The sequence below is a fragment of the Dasypus novemcinctus genome, chromosome 12 (assembly GCF_030445035.2).
Source record: "Dasypus novemcinctus isolate mDasNov1 chromosome 12, mDasNov1.1.hap2, whole genome shotgun sequence".
NCBI classification, from domain to species: domain Eukaryota; kingdom Metazoa; phylum Chordata; class Mammalia; order Cingulata; family Dasypodidae; genus Dasypus; species Dasypus novemcinctus.
This window is the reverse complement of record NC_080684.1, coordinates 31,372,776-31,393,084: the sequence shown is the minus strand read 5'-3', so window position 1 is coordinate 31,393,084 and position 20,309 is coordinate 31,372,776. Positions and strand designations below refer to the sequence as shown.

The following is a 20,309-nucleotide window of genomic DNA, read 5'->3' as shown; positions in this document are numbered from 1 at the left end:
TTGGACTATGTCAATGGGGTGTGACTCATGTTGAGTTTTTGCCCTCTTGCTAGGACTGATTTAAATGGAGACACAAAGACACACACACACAGAGGAAAAGGGAGTTTCCCCATATTGATCCTGCTGAGAGAGAGGACCCAGGGGCCTGGGTCCATGGAGCAGTTCAAGGCTGCAGAGATAAGCTCTGCCATATGCCTGATCACCATGTGCTAGAACAACAAGATTACTAGTAACTGACTTTGGTGAGAGAGCATCTCTGATGGTGCCTTGATTCGGACCTTTCACGGCCTCCGAACTGTAAGCTTTACCGCAAATAAAATTCCCATTATAAAAGCCAACCCATTTCAAGTATTTTGCATGGGCAGCCTTTGGCAAACTAAGACAGACTTGAATAGATATTTCTCCAAAGAAGATATGCAAATGGTCAATAAACTCATGAAAAGATGTTCTACAGCATTAACCATTAGGGAAACACAAATCAAAACTACTCACACCCACTAGCATGGCTATTATTTTTTTTAAGAAGGAAATTAGCAAGTGCTGGAGAGGATGAGGAGAGATAGGAACCTTAGAACACTGTTGGAGGGAATGTAAAATGGTTCAGCCATCGTGGAAAACAATTTGGCAGTTCCTCAAAAAGTTAAACATAGAACTACCATGAGATCTCACAATCCCACTTCTAGGTATAATATATAGGCCAAAGAATTGAAAGTGGGGTTTTGGGCAGATATTTATATACCAATGTTCATAGCAGCATTATTCATAATAGCCAAAAGGTGAAAGCAGCCCAAATGTCTGTCAACAGATAAACAGATAAGCAAAATGTGATATATACATAAAATGGAATTTACTCAGCCTTTAAAAGGAATGAGCTTCTAATACATTTTACTACATGAATGATCCTTGAAGACTTTCTGTTGAGTGAAATAAATAAGACACAAGGGAACAGATAGTATATGATTACACTTATAAGACATAGTTAGAATATGCAAATTCATGGAGACAGAAAGCAGAGTACAGGTAACAGGGAAGGTATGAATAGGGACTTAATGCCTCATGGGTATAGGATTTCTGTTTGGGGTGATGGGAAATGGATGATGGCAAGGGTAGTACAACCCTGTGAATGTGATTAATACCACTATGCCTAGGAATACTGAAAGGGGAAAGATTAGGTTATAGAAATGTTTCCACAATTTAGAAGAGAGAGAGAAGGTGAGAGTGTCTAAAGAGACAATGACAATTAAATACGATACATGATTGTGGGCTGGAACTAATAATGGAGGATGAAAGGTCCCACAGGATATTATTGGGACATATAAACAAAGGAACATAGGCTATAAGCTTTACATCAAAGCTAAATTTCTTGAACTTGATAAATGAACTTCACGTAGTTACATAAGTGAATATCCTTGTTTTTAGGAAATGTGCAGGGAAGTATTAAGTGTTCAAGGAGCATGATGTATACAACCTATTCTCAAATGTTAGCAAATTAGATGGATAAATAAATAATAGATGATAGATGATAGAGAGATTGATGATGGCTGGCTGGCTGGATAGGTATATGGATAGGGAGAATGAAGTTGCAAATGTCGTAAAATGTCAAAAGTTGGTGGATCTGGTTATCTGGGTGGGGGTATGTGGGAGTTTTCTGTATGTGTTTTGTATTATTTTTGCAGCTGCTCTGTAAGTTTGAAATTATTTAAAAATAAAGTTGTTTTTAGTTTAAAGATTACACGAGTAGTTAGCAAAAGAGTTCAGCCTAAATTTTGGAGCTTTTTCACTCACTAGACTCTTTTCATGACAAGTTTTGGTTCAGGTTTTAGCTTTGTAGATTGGTAGGAAAAGCCACTTCTGGAACTTAAGCTCTTGTATTTTTGTATTCTTTCCAATATTATAGTCTTTCCTACTAGAATGTAGTGTGTTTGAAGTTAAGGAGCAAAATTTAAAGTACTTTGCCCCCCTCTAGGTCATTCAGGCTATCAGACGCAAAGGCACAATTAATAATTGATGAAATTATTTGACAGGACTGAAGAGCAGTTAATGAGATACAGATATTAACTGAGCTGCCTGGATCTCCTGTCTATATCTTGTGAAGCATTTCAAGTCCTAGGACAATTCTCATACGCCAAATCCTGCAAACATTCCTATTACCACCATCTCCGTGCTTCCTGTGTTTAGGCGACCGTTAATTGACTTTAAAGGCAATGCATTGTGAACCACAACAGGACAATAAAGATAGTACATTTTGTAAACAACAAAACCAAAACGAATCCTGCTTGCCTGGCATTGCCTTCCAGTACCAAGTTGAAACAAGCAAGCTTAGATTATTCAGTGTTATTTGTTTCCTACAAATAAACAAGGATGGGTTTATTTATATCAATTCATAGTGGAGTTTAGATTAAAAGCTATATAAGGCTTGAGACATTCCTGGAGGGGAAATAAAGAGCAGGCAGGAGCTATACATTCTAAGAATTCATTATCACACAAACCATCAAACTTAAATAGGTCACAGAAGCTTTCCCCTGTATCTGGGTAGAGTGAACCAGAAATGGTTTAGGCTGATGGGGTACTGGACTCAGATTCTAAAGTGTTTCTGAGAAAAGAGGTGCTAAACCTTGCCTTGAATTCTCCAATTCTTCACTGCTTGGAATGACTACGGAAAACCCTTAGTCCCTCCTGCTGTGTTCTGCAGTAGAAATAAACAACACATATTGATGAGTTTCTCCTAATTAAGAAAGATCCAGTTTCTAACTCTTCTTCCTCTGTTACCACGAGTAACCCTCCAGTTTGAAGGGGGAAACAATGGAACTCCACCCAACCATTACCCACAGATGCAGATTTCCACCCTTCTTAGCTTTAGACTAGAGCCAGTCTACATTCTCACATTTCCACCTTAACTTAGCCTCAGCCCAGCCTTGTGCTTGATTCACAGCTCCTGAGTACCAAACTCACTCCAAATCCATACAATTGCCCCAGTCTCAACCTCAGTTCTAATCCTCAGGCTCAATTTGAAACCAGTTCCCTGTTCCTAGTTCCCATTAGTCCGTGCCTATTAGCATATCCAACCATCAACCACATCTAATTGTCTTGGCTCTCTAGCACTTACCCACAGTCCTGCAGCCAGTCTTCAATCTTATTGACTGGATTCCCTAGAAAAGTCAGACACCAGATTACCGTGAGGACTGAAGGAAACCAGACCTCCTCCCTGCAACTCACCCCATTCCACAGTTCTTCCCAACCTCCAATTTCTTCTTATACAAGCCATGTCATGAATCTTATTATTTTTGTCCTATAAAGGTTTCTTTATGGAAGGAGAGAAATATAGTCTTGTATAACAATAGTAGGTATTTCCTCTCTCTGCCTCCCTGTTCCCTACCTCCCAGGAACCTGGAAAATGCCCAGAATATCAGGTCCACTGCACCTTTTCACCAAACTTTGGGAGTGGGGTGGATCTTTTCCTTAAAAAAATAAGAGTCAGGACTGCCCTTGTGTAGATATATATATTTTTTTTACTCTTACCCACTGATCTAATTTGTACTTTAAGGAATCTCTTAGTGATCTATATAGAACAGACACTACTACTTCAATTGGACAAATATGTCTCAGAAAGGTGAGTGGCACATGGCTTATTAATTACAGCATTACAGCCAAGTCCAGGCATCTATAGATTGAATGTAGCCTGGTAATGCAAACAAATAGCTCTTAGGGTGCTCCCAACCTTGGGTTCTTACAAAGACACCTTCTCAGAATGATGCAGAAATGTGCCACTTTTCTTTCTGCTAATCGTATGCCTGTCTCTTTTCCACCTCATTCGTATCAGGTATTATTTTACCCCTCTTCCCTTACACTCCTTTAAACAGGTCAAAATGAGCCTTCTGGTGGGCATAGCCTAAACAAGAAACCCACTGCCCACCCTCTTTGCAGACCTGGGCCTGCTTCACGTTTGCCTTTTCACAAGACGAGATGGAAGTCCACCTGGTGTCTAACTGCCTCTTACCGTCCTGGAAAACGTCGTCCAGGGTGGACGGCTCGGGATCTGGGACATCCTGCAGGGCAGCGGCAGCCTCCTCTTCCAGGACCTGGGTCTGCCAGTGACGGCTCTGACGCAGCCACGCCCGCCGTTTCTCCCAGGACGTGGGGCTCAGCACCGAGCCCTCCATGGCCCTGCCGCGGGCTTCAGGCTCTTCCGCCGCAGTCACGCTGGCCTGAGAGTTGAAACACAGGGACATTTTCCTCATCCTCGGTGGAGAAATCACCACTCCCAGGGTTGCCCCCGAAATCTTGTCTCAGCACTAAAGAGCTTGACCTCTCCAAGCATTCGGGAGGAAGGAGGAGATGCCTAGTCCATCTTTTTTCTTCCTAAAAAAGAAGTGCTCTGAGAAGACTAAATATTTGGAAGTCTTTCAAATCACTGTCTGGAAACTTCAAACATCATATAATTTAAGGGTTACTGAGAACTCGTCGGACATAAAAGACTCTCCACTTCTCTTGATAGCTGAAATGCTGTATTAGGAACATTTTTCTTCAATCCTTAAGGATTTTCCCTCCGTTAAAACGAAATATCAAAAAAAACAAAAAAACACACAAAAAACCCGAAATATCTTTAAATTTGCAACTTATACAATTCAGTCTATTTTATCCTCATAAGTAAATATGAAAAAAAAATTAGGATCTCGAAGGTTATGCAAGTTAGACTCTCAAAGGTCTATGGTCACAAACCAGTGTGTCATTTTAACCATAGTAGTAGTTTTGGGTATTGCTTGCTTTTGTTTTGGTTTATTTTGATTTATTTCCTGTTTTATATATTAGAGGTACACAGAGGATTTCTCTTGGGGGGGTGGGGACACCCTACTGTGAAAGCTACAGGGAGACACTGCCTTAAACAATAAGCAGCTAGCGCCTTCAGGATAATTACTTTAAAATTTATTATCTTGGGTTTCTACATAACGATGAGTTAATTCTCCAGTTCATCAATGCAATTGCTGACTTCATAGATTTATATTTCATGTAACGCATCTAATCAACACCTTTGTATTCTTCCAAAAGATGTATGATTATTATATTAGACACTTTTCCAAGAAGGACAATTCATTCAATTGTTCAAACGGAGCTTAAAAGACTTGATGTTAATGTACAGTCATTGGCTCATAACTCTGTCCGCCTGCCTCTTCCCCACCTACCACACTCCCATCCCACCACAGTGAATAAATAGAAGTGGGACCATTATTTTCCACTTCCTTCTGCCTCTGTTCCCTTGAGCTGACATAAGTGACTTCATCTTAATAGCTACAATTTTAACAGTTGTAGTAAAGGAGAATAAAATGAAAAAAAAGAAAAAAAAAGAAAGAGGAAGAGTGCCAGTTCTCAGACACTTTTGTTCTTTAATCCCTTAAAAACAAAATCACTAGCGAGGCATTCAACAATTTAGTCACTAAAATAGCTATTTTTGAAAAGAACATCCTGAACATGAAATGTATTTCTAGGACAATAAAATTGTTTGATGCCTCTACTTGCTACAGACAAAACATATGCCGAGAAAAGTAAAATATAATTATAGTTATCTGATCTAGTTTCTTTTGCTTCATGTCCAGACCAGGACATAATTTCTCCCAGGAGAGAGAGCAGTTGGTGCTATGAGGCTTTGCTTGTTAACCGTGGCCTCTGAGGCCTTAGTCCACTGCCTGTGCTTTCCCTCCATTGCTGTTAAGAGAAATTCAACGGTTGAATTAAGTTGTGTCATAGGGAAGCCTCAGATGGAGCAGCTATTCTTTGGTCAGAGCTGTTGTGAGGTGATTTAAAAAAAGGATGAAGCTGCCACTAGAAAGAATTTGGGAAAAGAGTCCAAAAAGCCCTGAGCAAAGCTGCTGCACAAACGTTTTTAATTTTGAGATCCCATTTATCTGTGTTTTCTTTCCTTGCTTGTGCTTTGGGTATGAAGCATGGCCTAACACAAGATCCTGAAGATTTCTCCCTACATTTACTATAGTAAATGTATATTTTAAAAGCATAGTACTGTAGTTTTCTAATATGTTTTAAAGTCAGGAAGTCTGAGTCCTCCAACTCTATTCTTTTTTAAGATGGCTTTGCCTATTTAAGGCTCCTTGCCCTTCTAAATAAATTTGATAATTGACTTTGCCATTTCTGCAAACTAGGCTGTTGAATTTTGACTGGGATTGTGCTGACCATGTAAATCGTTTTGGGTAATAGAATTGACATCTTAATGATATTTAGTCTTCCAACCCATGAACACAGAATGTCCTTCCATTTATGTAGGTCTTATATGACTTCTTTTTACAATGTTTTGTAATTTTCTGTTTACAAGTCTTTTACTTTCTTGGTTAAATTTATTCCTAGATATTTTATCTTTTTAGTTGCTATTGTAAATGGATTTTTCCCTTGATTTCCTTCTCAGATTTCTCATTACTAGTGTATAGAAACACTACTGATTTTTGTGTGTTGATCTTGTACCCCGCCACTTTCCACTAATTGTTTATTAGCTCTAGTACCTGTGTTGTATACTTTTCAGGACTTTCTATGTATAGGATCATATCATCTATAAGTAGTGAAAATTTTACTTCTTTTTTAATTTGGATGGATTTTATTTCTTTTTCTTGCCTAACTGCTCAGGCTAGAACTTCTAGTATTATGTTGAGCAACAGTGGTGATAGTGGGCATCCTAGTATTATTCCGGATCTAATAGCAGGGGTTCTTAACCTTTTTGTTCCATAGACCCCTTTGCCAGTCAGGTGAAAACAATGGACCCCTTACTAAGTCCACACTATATTGTGTATTTTTAAATAAATACATCACACCCACACCAACATGTCCCCACAAGAATAATGGTTTTCTAAATTTTCAATTTGAAATATTTCATGGACCCTTTGGGGGTCTGTGGACCCCTGGTTAAGAACCCCTGTCTCAGAGGGAAAGCTTTCATTTATTCACCATTGAGTGTGACTTTAGCTGTGGGATTTTCATAAATATCCTTAGTCATGTTGAGGAAGTTTGTTTCTGTTACTATTTTTCTAAATATTTTTATCAAGAAAAGATGCTGAATTTGTCAAATGTCTTTTCTCCATCAATGGAGATGATCATATGGATGTTTCCTCTCATTTTGTAAATATAGCGTATAATATTAATTGATTTTCTTATGTTGAACCATCTTGCATACCTGTACTTGGGATAAAACCCAATTAGTCATGGTGTATAATTCTTTTAATGTGCTGTAAAATGGCTTTGCAAGCGTTTTGTTGAGGATTTTTGCATCTATATTTATAAAAGATATTGGTCTGTAATTTTCTTTTCTTATAGTATGTTTATCTGGTTTTGACATTAGGGTGATATGGCCCTCATGGAATAAGTTAGGTAGTTTTCCCTCTTTTTCAATTTTTTGGGAGAGTATGTACAGGATTGATAATAATTCTTCTTGGAATGATTGGTGGAACTCACCTGTGAAGCCTTCTGGTTCTGGGCTTTTATTTGTTGGGAGGTTTTTGATGAGATTCAACCTCTTTACTTGCACTTGGTCTGTAGAAGTATTCTATTTCTTCTAGAGTCAATGTAGATTATTTGTGTGTTTCTAGGAATTTGTCCATTGCACTGAGGTTGTCTAATTTGTTTGCATACAGTTGTTCATAGTATTCTCCTATGATCCTTTTTTATTTCTCTAGGATCAACAGTAATATTCTGCTGCTCATTTCTGATTTTACTTATTTGCATCTTCTCTCTTTTGTTCTTTGTCAGTCTAGCTAAAGGTTTGTCAATTTTACTGATTTTTTTTTTTTAAGTTTTAAAAAAATTATTATTTATTTCTCTCCCCTTCACCCCACCCCTGCCCAAGTTGTCTGTTCTCTGTGTCCATTTGCTGCATGATCTTCTTTTTGTCAGCTTCTGTTGCTGTCAGCAGCATGGGAATCTATTTCTTTTTGTTGCATCATCTTGCTGTGTCAGCTCCCAGTGTGCAGCACCATTCCTGGGCAGGCTGTACTTTCTTTCGTGCTGGGCAGCTCTCCTTACAGGGCGCACTCCTTTCACATGGGGCTCCCCTACGGGGAGCACCCCTGCCTGGCATGGCACTCCTTGCACGCATCAGCACTGCGCATGGGCCAACTCCACATGGGTCAAGGAGACCCGGGGTTTGAACTGCCAACCTTCCAAGTGGTAGGTGGATGCCCTATCCACTGGGCCAAGTCCGCTTCCTACTGATTTTTTAACATAACCAATTTTTGGTTTTAATTACTCTCTATTTTTATACTCAATTTCACCTCTTTCTGCTCTAATCTTTGTCATTTTTTTTCCATGTGCTTGCCTTGGGATTAGCTTACTATTCTTTTTTTATTTCTTCCAGGTGTGTAGTTAGGTCTTTGCTTTTAACTCTTTTTTCTTTTTTCTTATAAGTGTTTAGGCTATAAATTTCTCTCTCAGAACTGACTTTGCTGCATCCCATAAATTTTGAAATGTTGTGCTCTCATTTTCATTCATCTTAAGAAATTTATTGATCCTATGCAATTTCTTCTTTGACCCACTGATTGTTTAAGAGTGTGTTATTTAACTCCCATATATTTGTGGATTTTCCAGTTCTCCACCTGCTATTGATTACTGGCTTCATTCTATTACAGTCAGAGAAGATGCTTTGTATAATTTCAACTTTTAAAAATTTATTGAGACCTGTTTTGTGACCCACCATGTGGTGTATCCTGGAGTATGATCCATGTGCACTTGAAAAGAATCTATATCCTACTGTTTTGGGTGCGATTTTCTATGTATGTCTGTTAGGCCTAATTCATTTATCATATTATTAAAATTCTCTATTTCCTTATTGATCTTTCAGCTCAATAGTCTATGTATTGATAAAAGTGTTGTTTTGAGGACTTCAGCTATTATTGTAGAGGTGTCTATTTCTTACTTCAGTTTTGCCAGTGTTTGCGTCATGTATTTTAGGGCACCATGGTTAAATGCATAAATATTTATGATTGTCATTTCTTCTTAGAAGATTGCCCCTTTTAATAATATATAGTGACCTTCTTTGTCTCTTATAATGGCTTTTGACTGAAAATCTATTTTGTCCAACATAGCTATCCCAGATCTGTTTTTGGTTACTATTTGCATGGACTATCTTTTTCCAACCTTTTACTTTCCATCTATTTGTGCTTTTGGCCTAAGATGAGTCATTTTTAAACAATATATGATTAGATCATACTTTTTTTTATATGCCAATCTATATCTTTTGATTGGGGAGTTTAATCCATTAGCATTCCATGTTATTACTGCAAAGGCAGTAGTTACTTCAGCCATTTTGTCCTCTGGGTTTTATATGTCATATCTTTCTTTGACTCTTTTTTTCTTTATTGCAACCTCCTTTTCTGTATAGTTGCTCCTTAGTGATGTATCTGACTGATCCCATTCTCATTTCTGTTTCTGTATATTTTTAGAATATTTGTGGTTACCTTGGGGTTTATATTACACAACCTACATCTATAACCTACTAATTTGAAAAGATACCAACCTAGCTTCAATAACATATACTTTCTCTGCTCCCAGGCCCCTATGTTTTCTCCCTTTATGTCATTTTTGTCATACTTTGCCATTTTATATTTTGCTTATCTGTTATCAGGAAAATTGCCTTTTACTTGTTCAATTGTATTCTGACTCTTATAGGAATTAAAAAGTAGAGTTGTATGTGGAGGATACAGTACTATTGGGTTTTGCATTTACCCTATTTGTTATCCTTACTGATAATTTGCCTTTCTTCACACTCCTCCAATCTACTCTCTCAAGTCTTTTCCTTTCAACCTGCAGAACACCCTTTAGTAAATTTTGTAGGCCAGGTCTTTTGTGATGAAATGTCTTAGTTTCTGTTTATCTGTGAATATTTTAAACTCTCCCTAATTTTTGAAGGACAATTTTGAGAGATAAAGAATTTTGACTGGCAGTTTTTCTCTTTTGGCACCCTAAATATATCACATCACTATCTTCTTGCCTCCATGGATTCTGATAAGAAATTGGTACTTATTCTTTTTTTTATTTCTTTTTTATTTCTCTCCCCTTCTGCCCCCCCTCCCCATTGTCTGGCTTCTGTGTCCATTTGCTGTGTGTTCTTCTGTATCCACTTGTATTCTTGTCAGTGGCACCAGGAATCTCTGTCTCTTTTTGTTGCGTCATCTTGCTGCATCAGCTCAATGTGTGTGTGGCCCTACTCCTGGGCAGGCTGCACTATTTTTGCATTGGGTGGCTCTTCTTATGGGGCACACTCCTTGCGTGTGGGGCCCCCCTACACAGGGGACCCCCCTGTATGGCACAGCCCTCCTTGCGTGCACCAGCACTGCATGTGGGCCAGCTTCACCACACCTGTCAGGAGACCCTGGGTTTGAACCTTGGACCTCCCATGTGGTAGGTGGATGCTCTATCCATTGAGCCAAATCTGCTTCCCATTCTTATTGAGGATCTCTTGTACATAACAAATCACTTTTGCTACTTTAGGAATTCTTTTTTATCTTTGACATCTGACATTTTACATTCTGATTAGTATGTGTCTCAGAGGAGGTCTATGAGGATTTATTCTGTTTGGAGTGCATATTTATGTGTTTCATAAGCACGGGGGCATTTTCAGCCATTGTTACCTCAAATATATTTTTTGCCCATTTTCTCTTCTCTTTTTCTGGGATATCCATGATATGTATGTTTATGTGCTTCAAGATGTCTCTCAAATCCCTGGAGACTAATTTTTTCTATTATTTTCTCCATCTTTTCTTCTGACTGTATGATTTTGATTGTCCCATCTTCTAGTTTAATGATTCTTTCTTTTGCCTGTTCAAATCTGTTTTACGCCTCTAGTATTTATTTTTAATGTCTCCTATTGTGCCTTTCAGCCTCATAATTTGTTATGTTTCTTTTTACACTTTCATATTCTTCTTTATGCTCACACATTGTCTTCTTATGCATATTTTCCTTCATCTCCTTGAATTGATTTAGGAGATTTGTTTGAATTTCATTGATTATTTACTCCAAATTCTGTGTCTCCTCTGAAGTGTTTTAATTTGTTGCCTTGAGTGAGTCATATCTTCCTGTTTCTTAGTATGGCTTGTAATTTTTTGGTGATGCCTGGGCAGCAGTTAACTCTGAAGGTAAGTTTCTCACTTTTATCTAGAGTGTTTTTGTTGATTGGTTTTGTGTTAAGGCTCTTCTTTGATGCTTTGTCCAACTTATCTGAGAACTTTAGAACAGCCTGTGCTTAAGTGATCAAAATTTTCTCAGTTCTTCTTCATCTGATTCTTGCCCTGGATATGTGGTACGATTTTTAAGGTTGTACTTTTTGCATAATTTTCCTTCTCTGGGAATCTTGATCTATTCTATTGTTGTGTTTTTTTTTGCAGAATTTTCTCCCAAGCTCCTATGATTTGATTAAATTTTCTCCTTCATTCAGTATCTCATTTTCCTTACACTTTTCAGTTCTCATATCATCCTGTCCTATGGTAGCTCAGTTTAATCTCTTTCATTTTTTTTCTGTGAGTCTTTTCTACCTCTGGTTTTTTCCTGCTAGGTTATCCTATCCCAGGAAGCCAGATGGGGTCAATCCAGAAAGGTGGATCACTCCAGAAAAGTCTATTTTGTGTTAAGGTGGTCCAGTCAACAGACACTGGATTGAGTGAGGTCACCACTTATTAACCACAGTCCCACTGTGGTTTCTCTCTTTCTCTCCCGCTCCCCTTTCTGAGGACCCTTTTGTATGCAGCATTCCTCAGAGACTTGTGTTCTGCCCTGGGTCTCCATGAACTTGGGTCCCCATGCCTGGATATGTGTGGGACTCCACTACCTCCTGTGAGTGGCTCTATAGTCTGTGTCCCCAGTGGGAGGTGGAAGGAGTCTGGTCTGCTGGTCTGAGCAACTCCCAAGCCTTACTGGACTGAATGAGGAGGTATGAAGTGGACCAGCAATCCTGACGGAAGTTTCCTACCTGACAGTTTTCTTTTTTCTTTGATTCAGTGCTTGTGGAATCCTTCTCTAAGCTCTACCATCCTCCAGAGTTCTAAGCAAGTAGTTTTGTCCTTTTATTTGCTGCATCTCTGGGGAGATTTTTTCAGGGGATATCTTATATTGTCATGTTGATGATATTATCTCACGCTCATTTTTTTAGACTTAACTCCATTTTAACTCCACTTTTTTTCTCGTATTCTTTTTCCATCCCTCTTACTCTACCTTAGTCTTTGCCACACTCAATATTCAAAATTCAGCTCTTAACCAACTTCCTCCACGAAGCCAGAGATTTTATCTGGATTAGTCACTGCTTGTCCCTAATGCATAAAATAGCACCTAACATGCTGTAGTTTCTTAACAAATACTTATTCTTGAAATGAATGAATAAATGTCTTGTAGGTGACTATTCCTCAGAGGAGCCCATTGCTTTATAGAATGACCATAGACCATGGATTTCTACATTACAATGGGTTAACAGCTTCAGAAATGTAATAATAAATTTAGAATTATGTGCTTACTAAGTATGTACAAATGTTTGAGGTTGGAAGTTGGAGAGAAGAGATTAATTTGAGAGTTATTCTGTCACTTCTTTCAACTCTAGGAAGTTCTATAATTGAGAATAAACGTTGTGCTTTCTTGCATATTCCCATTTGCTTCCTGCCTCTATATCTTAGGCACAAAAATTTTGCTTAATGTAAATACCTAAAGTAAAATACCTATGAAAATGGAATCCTCAACACTTAAGAGGTCCAAAAGGAAAAAAGAAAAAAAAGGTATTTTCAAGTAAATGGTTATTTATAAGTATGGCAATAAAAAGACAAGACATGTTAAGGGCTCTATTCCCTGCTGAGAATTTCAACACTTCCTGGGTAATTCAGGTGAGAAGGGAATAATTTCTTCACTTGAAAAAGCAACAATGGAGTTAAGTTTGAGATAAAAGCCACAAGGTAGATCTATTCCAATACTCACTACTGTAATTCACTGGACTTGGGATGTGGGAATAGAGTAAATTAATTTTTCCCAATCTCTGGTACCTACCTATTCTTGGGTTGTTAGATGCGAATTCTCTAGGTGTAGCGATATAGGAGCCAGAGAGTAAAAGAAGTGTCTGGTTGGTGGTAACAGGAGGTAGCTATGCTGCTGGGAGATAAGAAATTGGGTATTCTTTGTGGAAATCTAGAGGAAGTGGCAACCAATTATCAGACAAGCACATCAGCAGTGAGAGTGTCAGAGAGAACTCAAGAACCGTTGCATGCAGCTGTCAAGATAGCACTGTTGAAAGCCTTGGAACCCCTGGCAATAGAGAAAATGGCATGGATATATTTCCTTTAAATAATTCATGTAAAACATACACAAATATGTGTAATGGAGTTGTTTGGTGCAGTGAAAAGAGAACTGACTAGGAATCAGGAGACTTGGACATTTTCCCCAACTTTTCCTCTAGTGAATTGACTTACGGAAAGTCAATCAGTTCTTCAATTTGGGTATCAGTTTTATACTTTAGAAAATAAATTAGTGGGACTCGTTGTATAAATTTACCTTCAATACCAATGTTTATTAATTTATTCCAGTTGAGATTGAAATATTTATAGGAATAATTCTTGTAAATAATTATAAATAATTTCTTGTAAAAGAAAATGCATTTATATAGTTTTCCTCATAAGAATTAGGAAATGGTTCAGTGGCCTCTGGAGTTACTTCTCATATAGCAAATTCTACTTCAAATTATACTAACTTTTGGGGTTCTTGATCTTCCAGCTTCCACAGATCCAGGTAAGTGGTGAGCCTAAACAAGAGAGGCTGTGAAGGATCATAGATGAAAGCAATTGGTCAGGCCTAGCTCATGGGCTCTCAGCACTTCTTGAACTTTTTTGCTCCTTTGCTTCAACTTATACAGTTCCATCTGCCTTGAATGACTTTTTTTCTTCCTCTTTACCCTCACAAATCATATCTACTCTTTGAAGGGATACTCAAGTCATCTATCTCTCTAATCCATGTACAGTAACTAGCACATGGGTCTCTCACATATTTAACAAAATGGTAAGTAACTAGTTTCCCGTCATTATGTACCACTTCTTGTCCCCTCAATCCCATTTCAGGACATAACACAGTAATTTGAAACTGAAGGGGCTCAATGAATGATGTACCTGCCAAGAAGCAAAAATCACACTGGTATTGGAAAATTACTCTCAACTAGTATATGTCATAAGACAGTTGTTCCTGACTTTCCTTATGGTCTCAGATCTTAATGCATATATTCTATGCACCTCATAATGAAGAGGGAAAAGGCTTGGGACATAGGCTTGACAATCCCTTATTGATATGAGGGTTGCCCAAGTTTGAATTTATAAGGACTAAACTATTAAATTCTCTTATCTTTAAAAATGTTTTCAAGAATTTTTCATTCCTTAGTCAAATGTTTCTTCTGGAATCTGACTACCATATTTCTTATTGCTGGCTTATATTATAATATTGCATTTAACTTATCTTCTAGGAGGACAGATTCTGAAGTCACTGTATATTCTCTCCTTAACACAGTAAAGCCCACACCAGTTCTATTGCTTCTTATTATCACAATGACTTATTTTCTCCTCTGCTATTATTTCCAGCCCTTTATATTTCCCACTTCCCTACATTTCTCTAGAAGTCCACTCCCCAAATCCTTCTACATAATCTACATAGCCAAGATTCCTGGAATCTGACTAGAACCAAGTAGAGAAAAATTCTCCTTGTTCTGAGGGTGTCATAGTCAAAAACATAAATTGCAGCAGACAGGATTGAGGTTAATCAGATAAATCACCTTTAGTGGTTCAAAATTAGGGATTTGTTTAAGAACTGTGAAATGATTATCTTCTAGCAAAAATCATCACCAGCAACAATAACTGTAGCAGTATCAGAAAACATTTAGAAATGTACCATTATTATTATACTGAGAACACCACACACTTCCAGCCCCTGTTTAGTTAGCAGTGCAGTCAGAGATGCTCTACACATAGGTGTGGGCAGGTCAAAGCAACAGAGAATTGGAAAATAAAGTCAAAACAATAGGTAATTATAATACCTGACATGAAAGTTATCTATAAGAACTGTTCCATAAACTACCTCAATTAATCCTGATAGCTACCTTTGAGCTAATTAACATTATCTGAAGCTCAGGGAGACTTTTGACTTGTCTAAGGTCATATATTTAGATTCTTGTAGTGGTGAGATTTAAACTCAGGTTGGTCTGAGTACATGTTGTATAGTCTTCCTACTAACAGCAGGATAAGAAAATTATCTATATTGCCACCCAAATGTCAGTGGTAAATGTAATTTGGAATAAAAGAAAGGAAAAATTGTTTCAGTAAACTCTCCTTTTTATATGCTATGTGAACTTCCATCTTATAGTCTGTTATAGAAGAAGTAGACCAAAGTAATTTATTCTTGTCTTTGTGACAATCTTAGTGAAGGAAGTGTTTGCTTTGTCTTATTAGCACAGTTTTCCTTCTTCACTCCAGCTGATTAAGAAGTGGTTTTGTCTTCCTTGGGCTTACAGAGTGGTTGTAGTATAAGGCTCCAACTAGGTTCTAGCTGAGAGGAGAAAGACTGCTTGGAATTCCACATTCCTAAAAGGTTGTTGTGATATTCAGATTATTTAATAATGATTCTGGTACAGAACAGACCCATAAAAGCTACCACCAGTCACAGCCCTGTGTTTGGCCTACAAGCCCGTGGCTGGTATGGCATTGAGGTTTTGTAACCAATCTGAGGAATCTCATGGGAAGAGCTGGGACAACTGGGCAGGTAACGGGCATTCAGAGGGTTTGGAGCAGTGGCTATTATAATATATTATAATTTAATATTCTGACAACCAGTATGGGCCTACTGATATATACCTGCCAAATATTCTCTCCACTTACAGATAATTCACCATAGAGTATTTTCACAGGACTCAGAAAGGATGGTTAATGATTTTTTTAAAGTCAAGAGTTTTACTTAGAAATCCATGAGAAGTAGAATGGTAGAAAGAGCTTGGGCCTTGGAATCCCAGTCCAGTCTGGAACAATATGCCTTGGTAAAATTACTCATTTCCTCTATACCTAAGTTTCCTCATATATAGAACAGATAACGCACCAAACCTTTTGAATAAATCGGGGTTAAACGCAGGTATTATATATTAAGTCCCTGATATATAGGAAATCCTTAGTAAATGATAGCTGTTATATTAATTATCTGCCTTCCGTTCAAGTCATTTGCTTAAGATGGAATATTTTCAGGAGTAAGAAGGGAAGCAGGGATGAAGAGTGAGCAGTAGGGTGTAGTAGTATATTTAAAACCCAGATAGTGAGAGAGGGATGTTGCTGTTACACAAAGATGGACGATAAGCAACAAATTGTTCCTTCATTCTTACATAATGACCAAAAGGATCAGAGAGATCTTCAATTCTAGTGACCGATTTTGTAGTTGAGGAAACTGACGGAGAAAAAGAAACTGAGAGAATGAGGGGAAGAGAGAAAGAGGCTTGTCTGAGGTTACAAAGAATATTAGTGATTATAAATGGAACTCAAACTTACAAGATCTGAATCCCAAGCTAGCATTTTCTTGTTTTTTACCACGTAGCCTTCCTCCTGCCTCTCTTGCTTGCCAAGGCCCAGCCCCAGGTTTGTCCTCAGCACTTGAGCCTCCTCCCAGGGACATGTACTCAGGCAGATCTCGGTTCTCTGGGTTGCGCCTACACCCATATTAGGGGTGAGAGTGAGAGCAAGCGTGGGAGGTTAGTAAAAGGAAACAGAGTTTCCATGATGGGGCCCATGAAATCTTCCTCATCCACAGTGAAGACACACATCTCGGCTATTGTAAAGGGCTTTCGGGAATCCCAAGACAGCCAACGTTGGAATTTGTCAATAGGACAAACTTCACCTCACTTATCCCCCATTCCATACACCCCAGTGCTCAACAGGCTCTCACATTCCTTCACAGGTAAGAAATATCTTCCTAATTTCTAACCCTCCTATATGTTCCTGGAGTTTAAAAGAGGATCAGAATAAACATTAACCTGAGTATACCATTTAAGCAGGGATAAAAAGAGGTCTCTGGGACTTCTAGAGTCTATGGGTTCACTGTAGTTCAGGAAAGAAGTGGGATACTGTTAAAGAATATAAAGAAATATCAAGAAATATGGTAATTAATCAGTATAACTCAATTTCTCCTCCATGTTTACCACGATCCTTCCACAAATAAGTTTGAGCAAATATTGAAAGAAGACCTTTGGAGACGTCTTTTTCTTTTTTTCCCTTTCCTTCCTAGTTCTATCTCCACCATGTGCATAAGATTATGGGAGCCTCATAAACAGCTACAGGAAATATTAGTTGTCCATTTGGAAAAAAATAATCTTGCACTTGCATAGGGACAAACATCAAAATTTTTTAATTGGTTGGGCTTATTCATCAAGAACATGATACAGAAGTTCATCTGGGCTGTTTTACAGGAGATTTAGTCTAGAGGTGGGAGCAGGGGAGGAAAGAATGAGCAGATTTCTTGATCAGTGATTTAGTTCTATGAATTCATGTCTTTAATTCTTTGGCCTTATTTTCTTGGTAATAAAGCCTTGCCCCTCATGTACTCATTTTTATTCTTTTCCTTTTTACTTTCTCCACATCTACACTCCCTTTTCTTATCCTCCCCATCTCTTGGCTCATTTGACTGAACACTAATCACAACCAAAAATCAAAGTTTACATCATTTTGCAGCAGGTCTGGGTCAGGGCAGGGCTCAGGGTGACTGGAAAACTCACCTTGGTCTGGTTGCACCTTAGGTGGGAAATAGAAAATTATCAGTTGGCAAGTAAAAATAAATATCTGGTTTTTTTCCCTTATGGTAGCCCAGAGTGGACCTTGTGACTCATGTCCTGGGCCAGAACCAAACTTCCTCTCCATTCTCTATCAGAATTCAAATCATAAGCCTTGAAATGACAATGACAGGGTTGAGTCTCCATGGCACTATATCTTACCTTTCAGAGGACCAAATGAGATATGAGAAAGTGTTACTAGTATGGTTGTAAAGAGTTTCTAACTCCCTTGGGTGTCTGTGGGTAAGCATTCATCAGATCTCCTTCCATTCCTCCTGTCACAGTTTCAGCTTGTTATCTTGTTATCTGGCAATATTTAAGTAAAGGTAGATAATACATCTGGCTTTCCCTTCTTCCTAATAATGCTTCATATTACAGGAGAATCACACCAGCTCTTTAGCACTAAGTACTCAAACCTAGCAACTGTTGCATCTGAAGCTAGGACACACAAGTTGAAAGCCTCTGGCCTCCAACCTCCTAACACGGACATTCTCTAGATGTGTATGGTCTAGAAAATCCTCTTGCCACTCTACTTAGGGGCCATTTGTGGTAGACAGAGTAACGAGGGCTTCCCTGGGTATCTCTTCCAAACCCTCAGGGTCTTATCAAACCACTTCAGTGGAACTCTCTTATCTTGTCTTTGCTCTGTTCTGGGGACCCACCTCTTCTTTTCCACCCACTGGTGAGCTCAATAGCAGAGCAAGGGCATGGGAAAGCCCCAGTGTAGAGGATATTTCCACCCTCCCCAAAACTCATGTAGGCGGTGACATGCTCAGCCTGGCTACCACGAAGACAAGTGGTATTAGGGGCGTACAGAGCCCCCTCCAGTATTATACAGGTCACTGAGAAGGCAACATGTCCATCTCTAAAATGGACATCCCCAAACCAGTACTGACAAGCAGTTATCTATCATAGATCCTCCAGTTAATTTAGTCTGGCGTTACCCAACTGTTCAAATTCTCTCTCACATCTAACCCCAATATGTGTTGCTGCCATGTATCTCAACCACTTTTGTCTATACCTGCTGGAGAAAGAGGTCATATCCACAGAAAGCAAAACTGATTTAGGTTTGGTATTACTAATAATCAGAGTTATGGACACTAGAATAGGATCTGTAATGAATCTGGGAAACTTTTTTCCTTGAGCATTTCCAAGTTAGAATCAGATTGAAATTACAGCAAAAATGAATACAGCAAAGCTCAGAGAGGAACTTCTCAGGTGAGAAAAACTCCTAAATATTAATTTAGGCCATCGAGCGAACCCATGTCTTGTGACCCTGGAAAGATTAGCTCTCTGATAATAGGGGGAAAGAAAGTAAAGGGATCTCCCTGTCCCGAGAGACATGATTTTGAATCCCTTTAAGGCTGAAAGCAGGGACACGGGGGATTTTCTCTTGACTTTTCTTCACAGCCTAATTCTTTCTCTGACCTCTTTCTGCTTCTGTCTTGGCATCATCCTCATTTGGTACAGTCTTAAAGCTGAGGTGGAAGCTGTACTTACCTGTCTGCTGGTCGGGAACTGAGTTTGAAGTGAGGTGGTTCTCAAAGCTGGGCCGAGCCTCTTCCCAGGTATGGGGAAAAAGTTGAGGGCAGTGAGAAGGTATCATCTTGTGTATTGTGCCTTTCTCTCTGTCCTCATTCAGCTGCTATTGCCAGCTCGAAAAGGGGAAGCGGAAATGAGAAAACACACACACACACATATACACACACATGTACACAGTCCCCGCCCCCTACACCAGCCACATCCTTTGCTCTAGCCCAGGAGACTGACTGGACGAACAAACTATCTGAAGTCTCTGAGCTCATGAACTAGGGAGTCCTTCCTGTCAGAGCTGTCCCGTTCTCCCCAAAACAATAGGCAATCTCTTCCTGTTAAGGGCAAGGTACAGCCCATTTAACGACATATGCATAGGAGAGCCATCCTAACATATAACTAGAATCCCCGTTGCAGCAAATAAAGCATTTTGTCCTCAGGAGAGGTGTCTTAAAATGAGAAAGTTCTCTCCAGAAAATTATCTTACATTTACCTCAGAGAAGATGCTAACAGACTTATCACACTCTTGCGAGGGCTCTGAGCCAATAGGGATCTGTTTTTGTAACTCTTTCACACTCTTGTAAGTTACCCAGAAGCTTGTTTTCAAATATTTCATACCATCTGAAGTAACTTCTTAACATTTTGTTTTTATGTTTGAACCACTTCAAAGGCTTTTTTTTTTTTTAACTAAAAGATTGTTTGCTCAAGGAATTTTTAAAGCCAGACTGTTAAAAATCTGCTACACCCTGGAAAGAGCTTCAATTTATTGACTTTCAGCTCCAAGAGGATTTCTGAAGCCCTAAAAGATTTTTCTCATCTCAATCCCTTTTACCCTCATTGACCATCCCTCTCCCTGACTTCTCCAAATATCTCCTAATAATTTTTCCTCTCGATCAGTTTGATGTTGCACTGTCCCAGGTATTCTCTGGTCTTTCTTTCCTGATCTTATTTTGTTTCTTTCCTGTTTCATTCATTT

At 38.7% G+C, this 20,309-nt stretch overlaps 1 protein-coding gene across 1 annotated transcript in view; it reads right to left on the bottom strand.

Moving 5' to 3' along the window:
- TESPA1 (thymocyte expressed, positive selection associated 1) overlaps positions 1 to 19,441 on the bottom strand; it is a 49,443-nt gene extending 30,002 nt beyond the window's left edge. The window contains exons 1-3 of the mRNA XM_004462705.3: positions 19,301 to 19,441; positions 3,998 to 4,205; positions 3,107 to 3,149 (exon numbers count right to left, since the gene is read on the bottom strand). Of these exons, the coding sequence (XP_004462762.2) occupies positions 3,107 to 3,149; positions 3,998 to 4,160 (206 nt within the window). The 5' untranslated portion in view covers positions 4,161 to 4,205; positions 19,301 to 19,441. The remainder of the gene's footprint in view (positions 1 to 3,106; positions 3,150 to 3,997; positions 4,206 to 19,300) is intronic.
- Between the last annotated feature and the right edge of the window lie 868 nt (positions 19,442 to 20,309).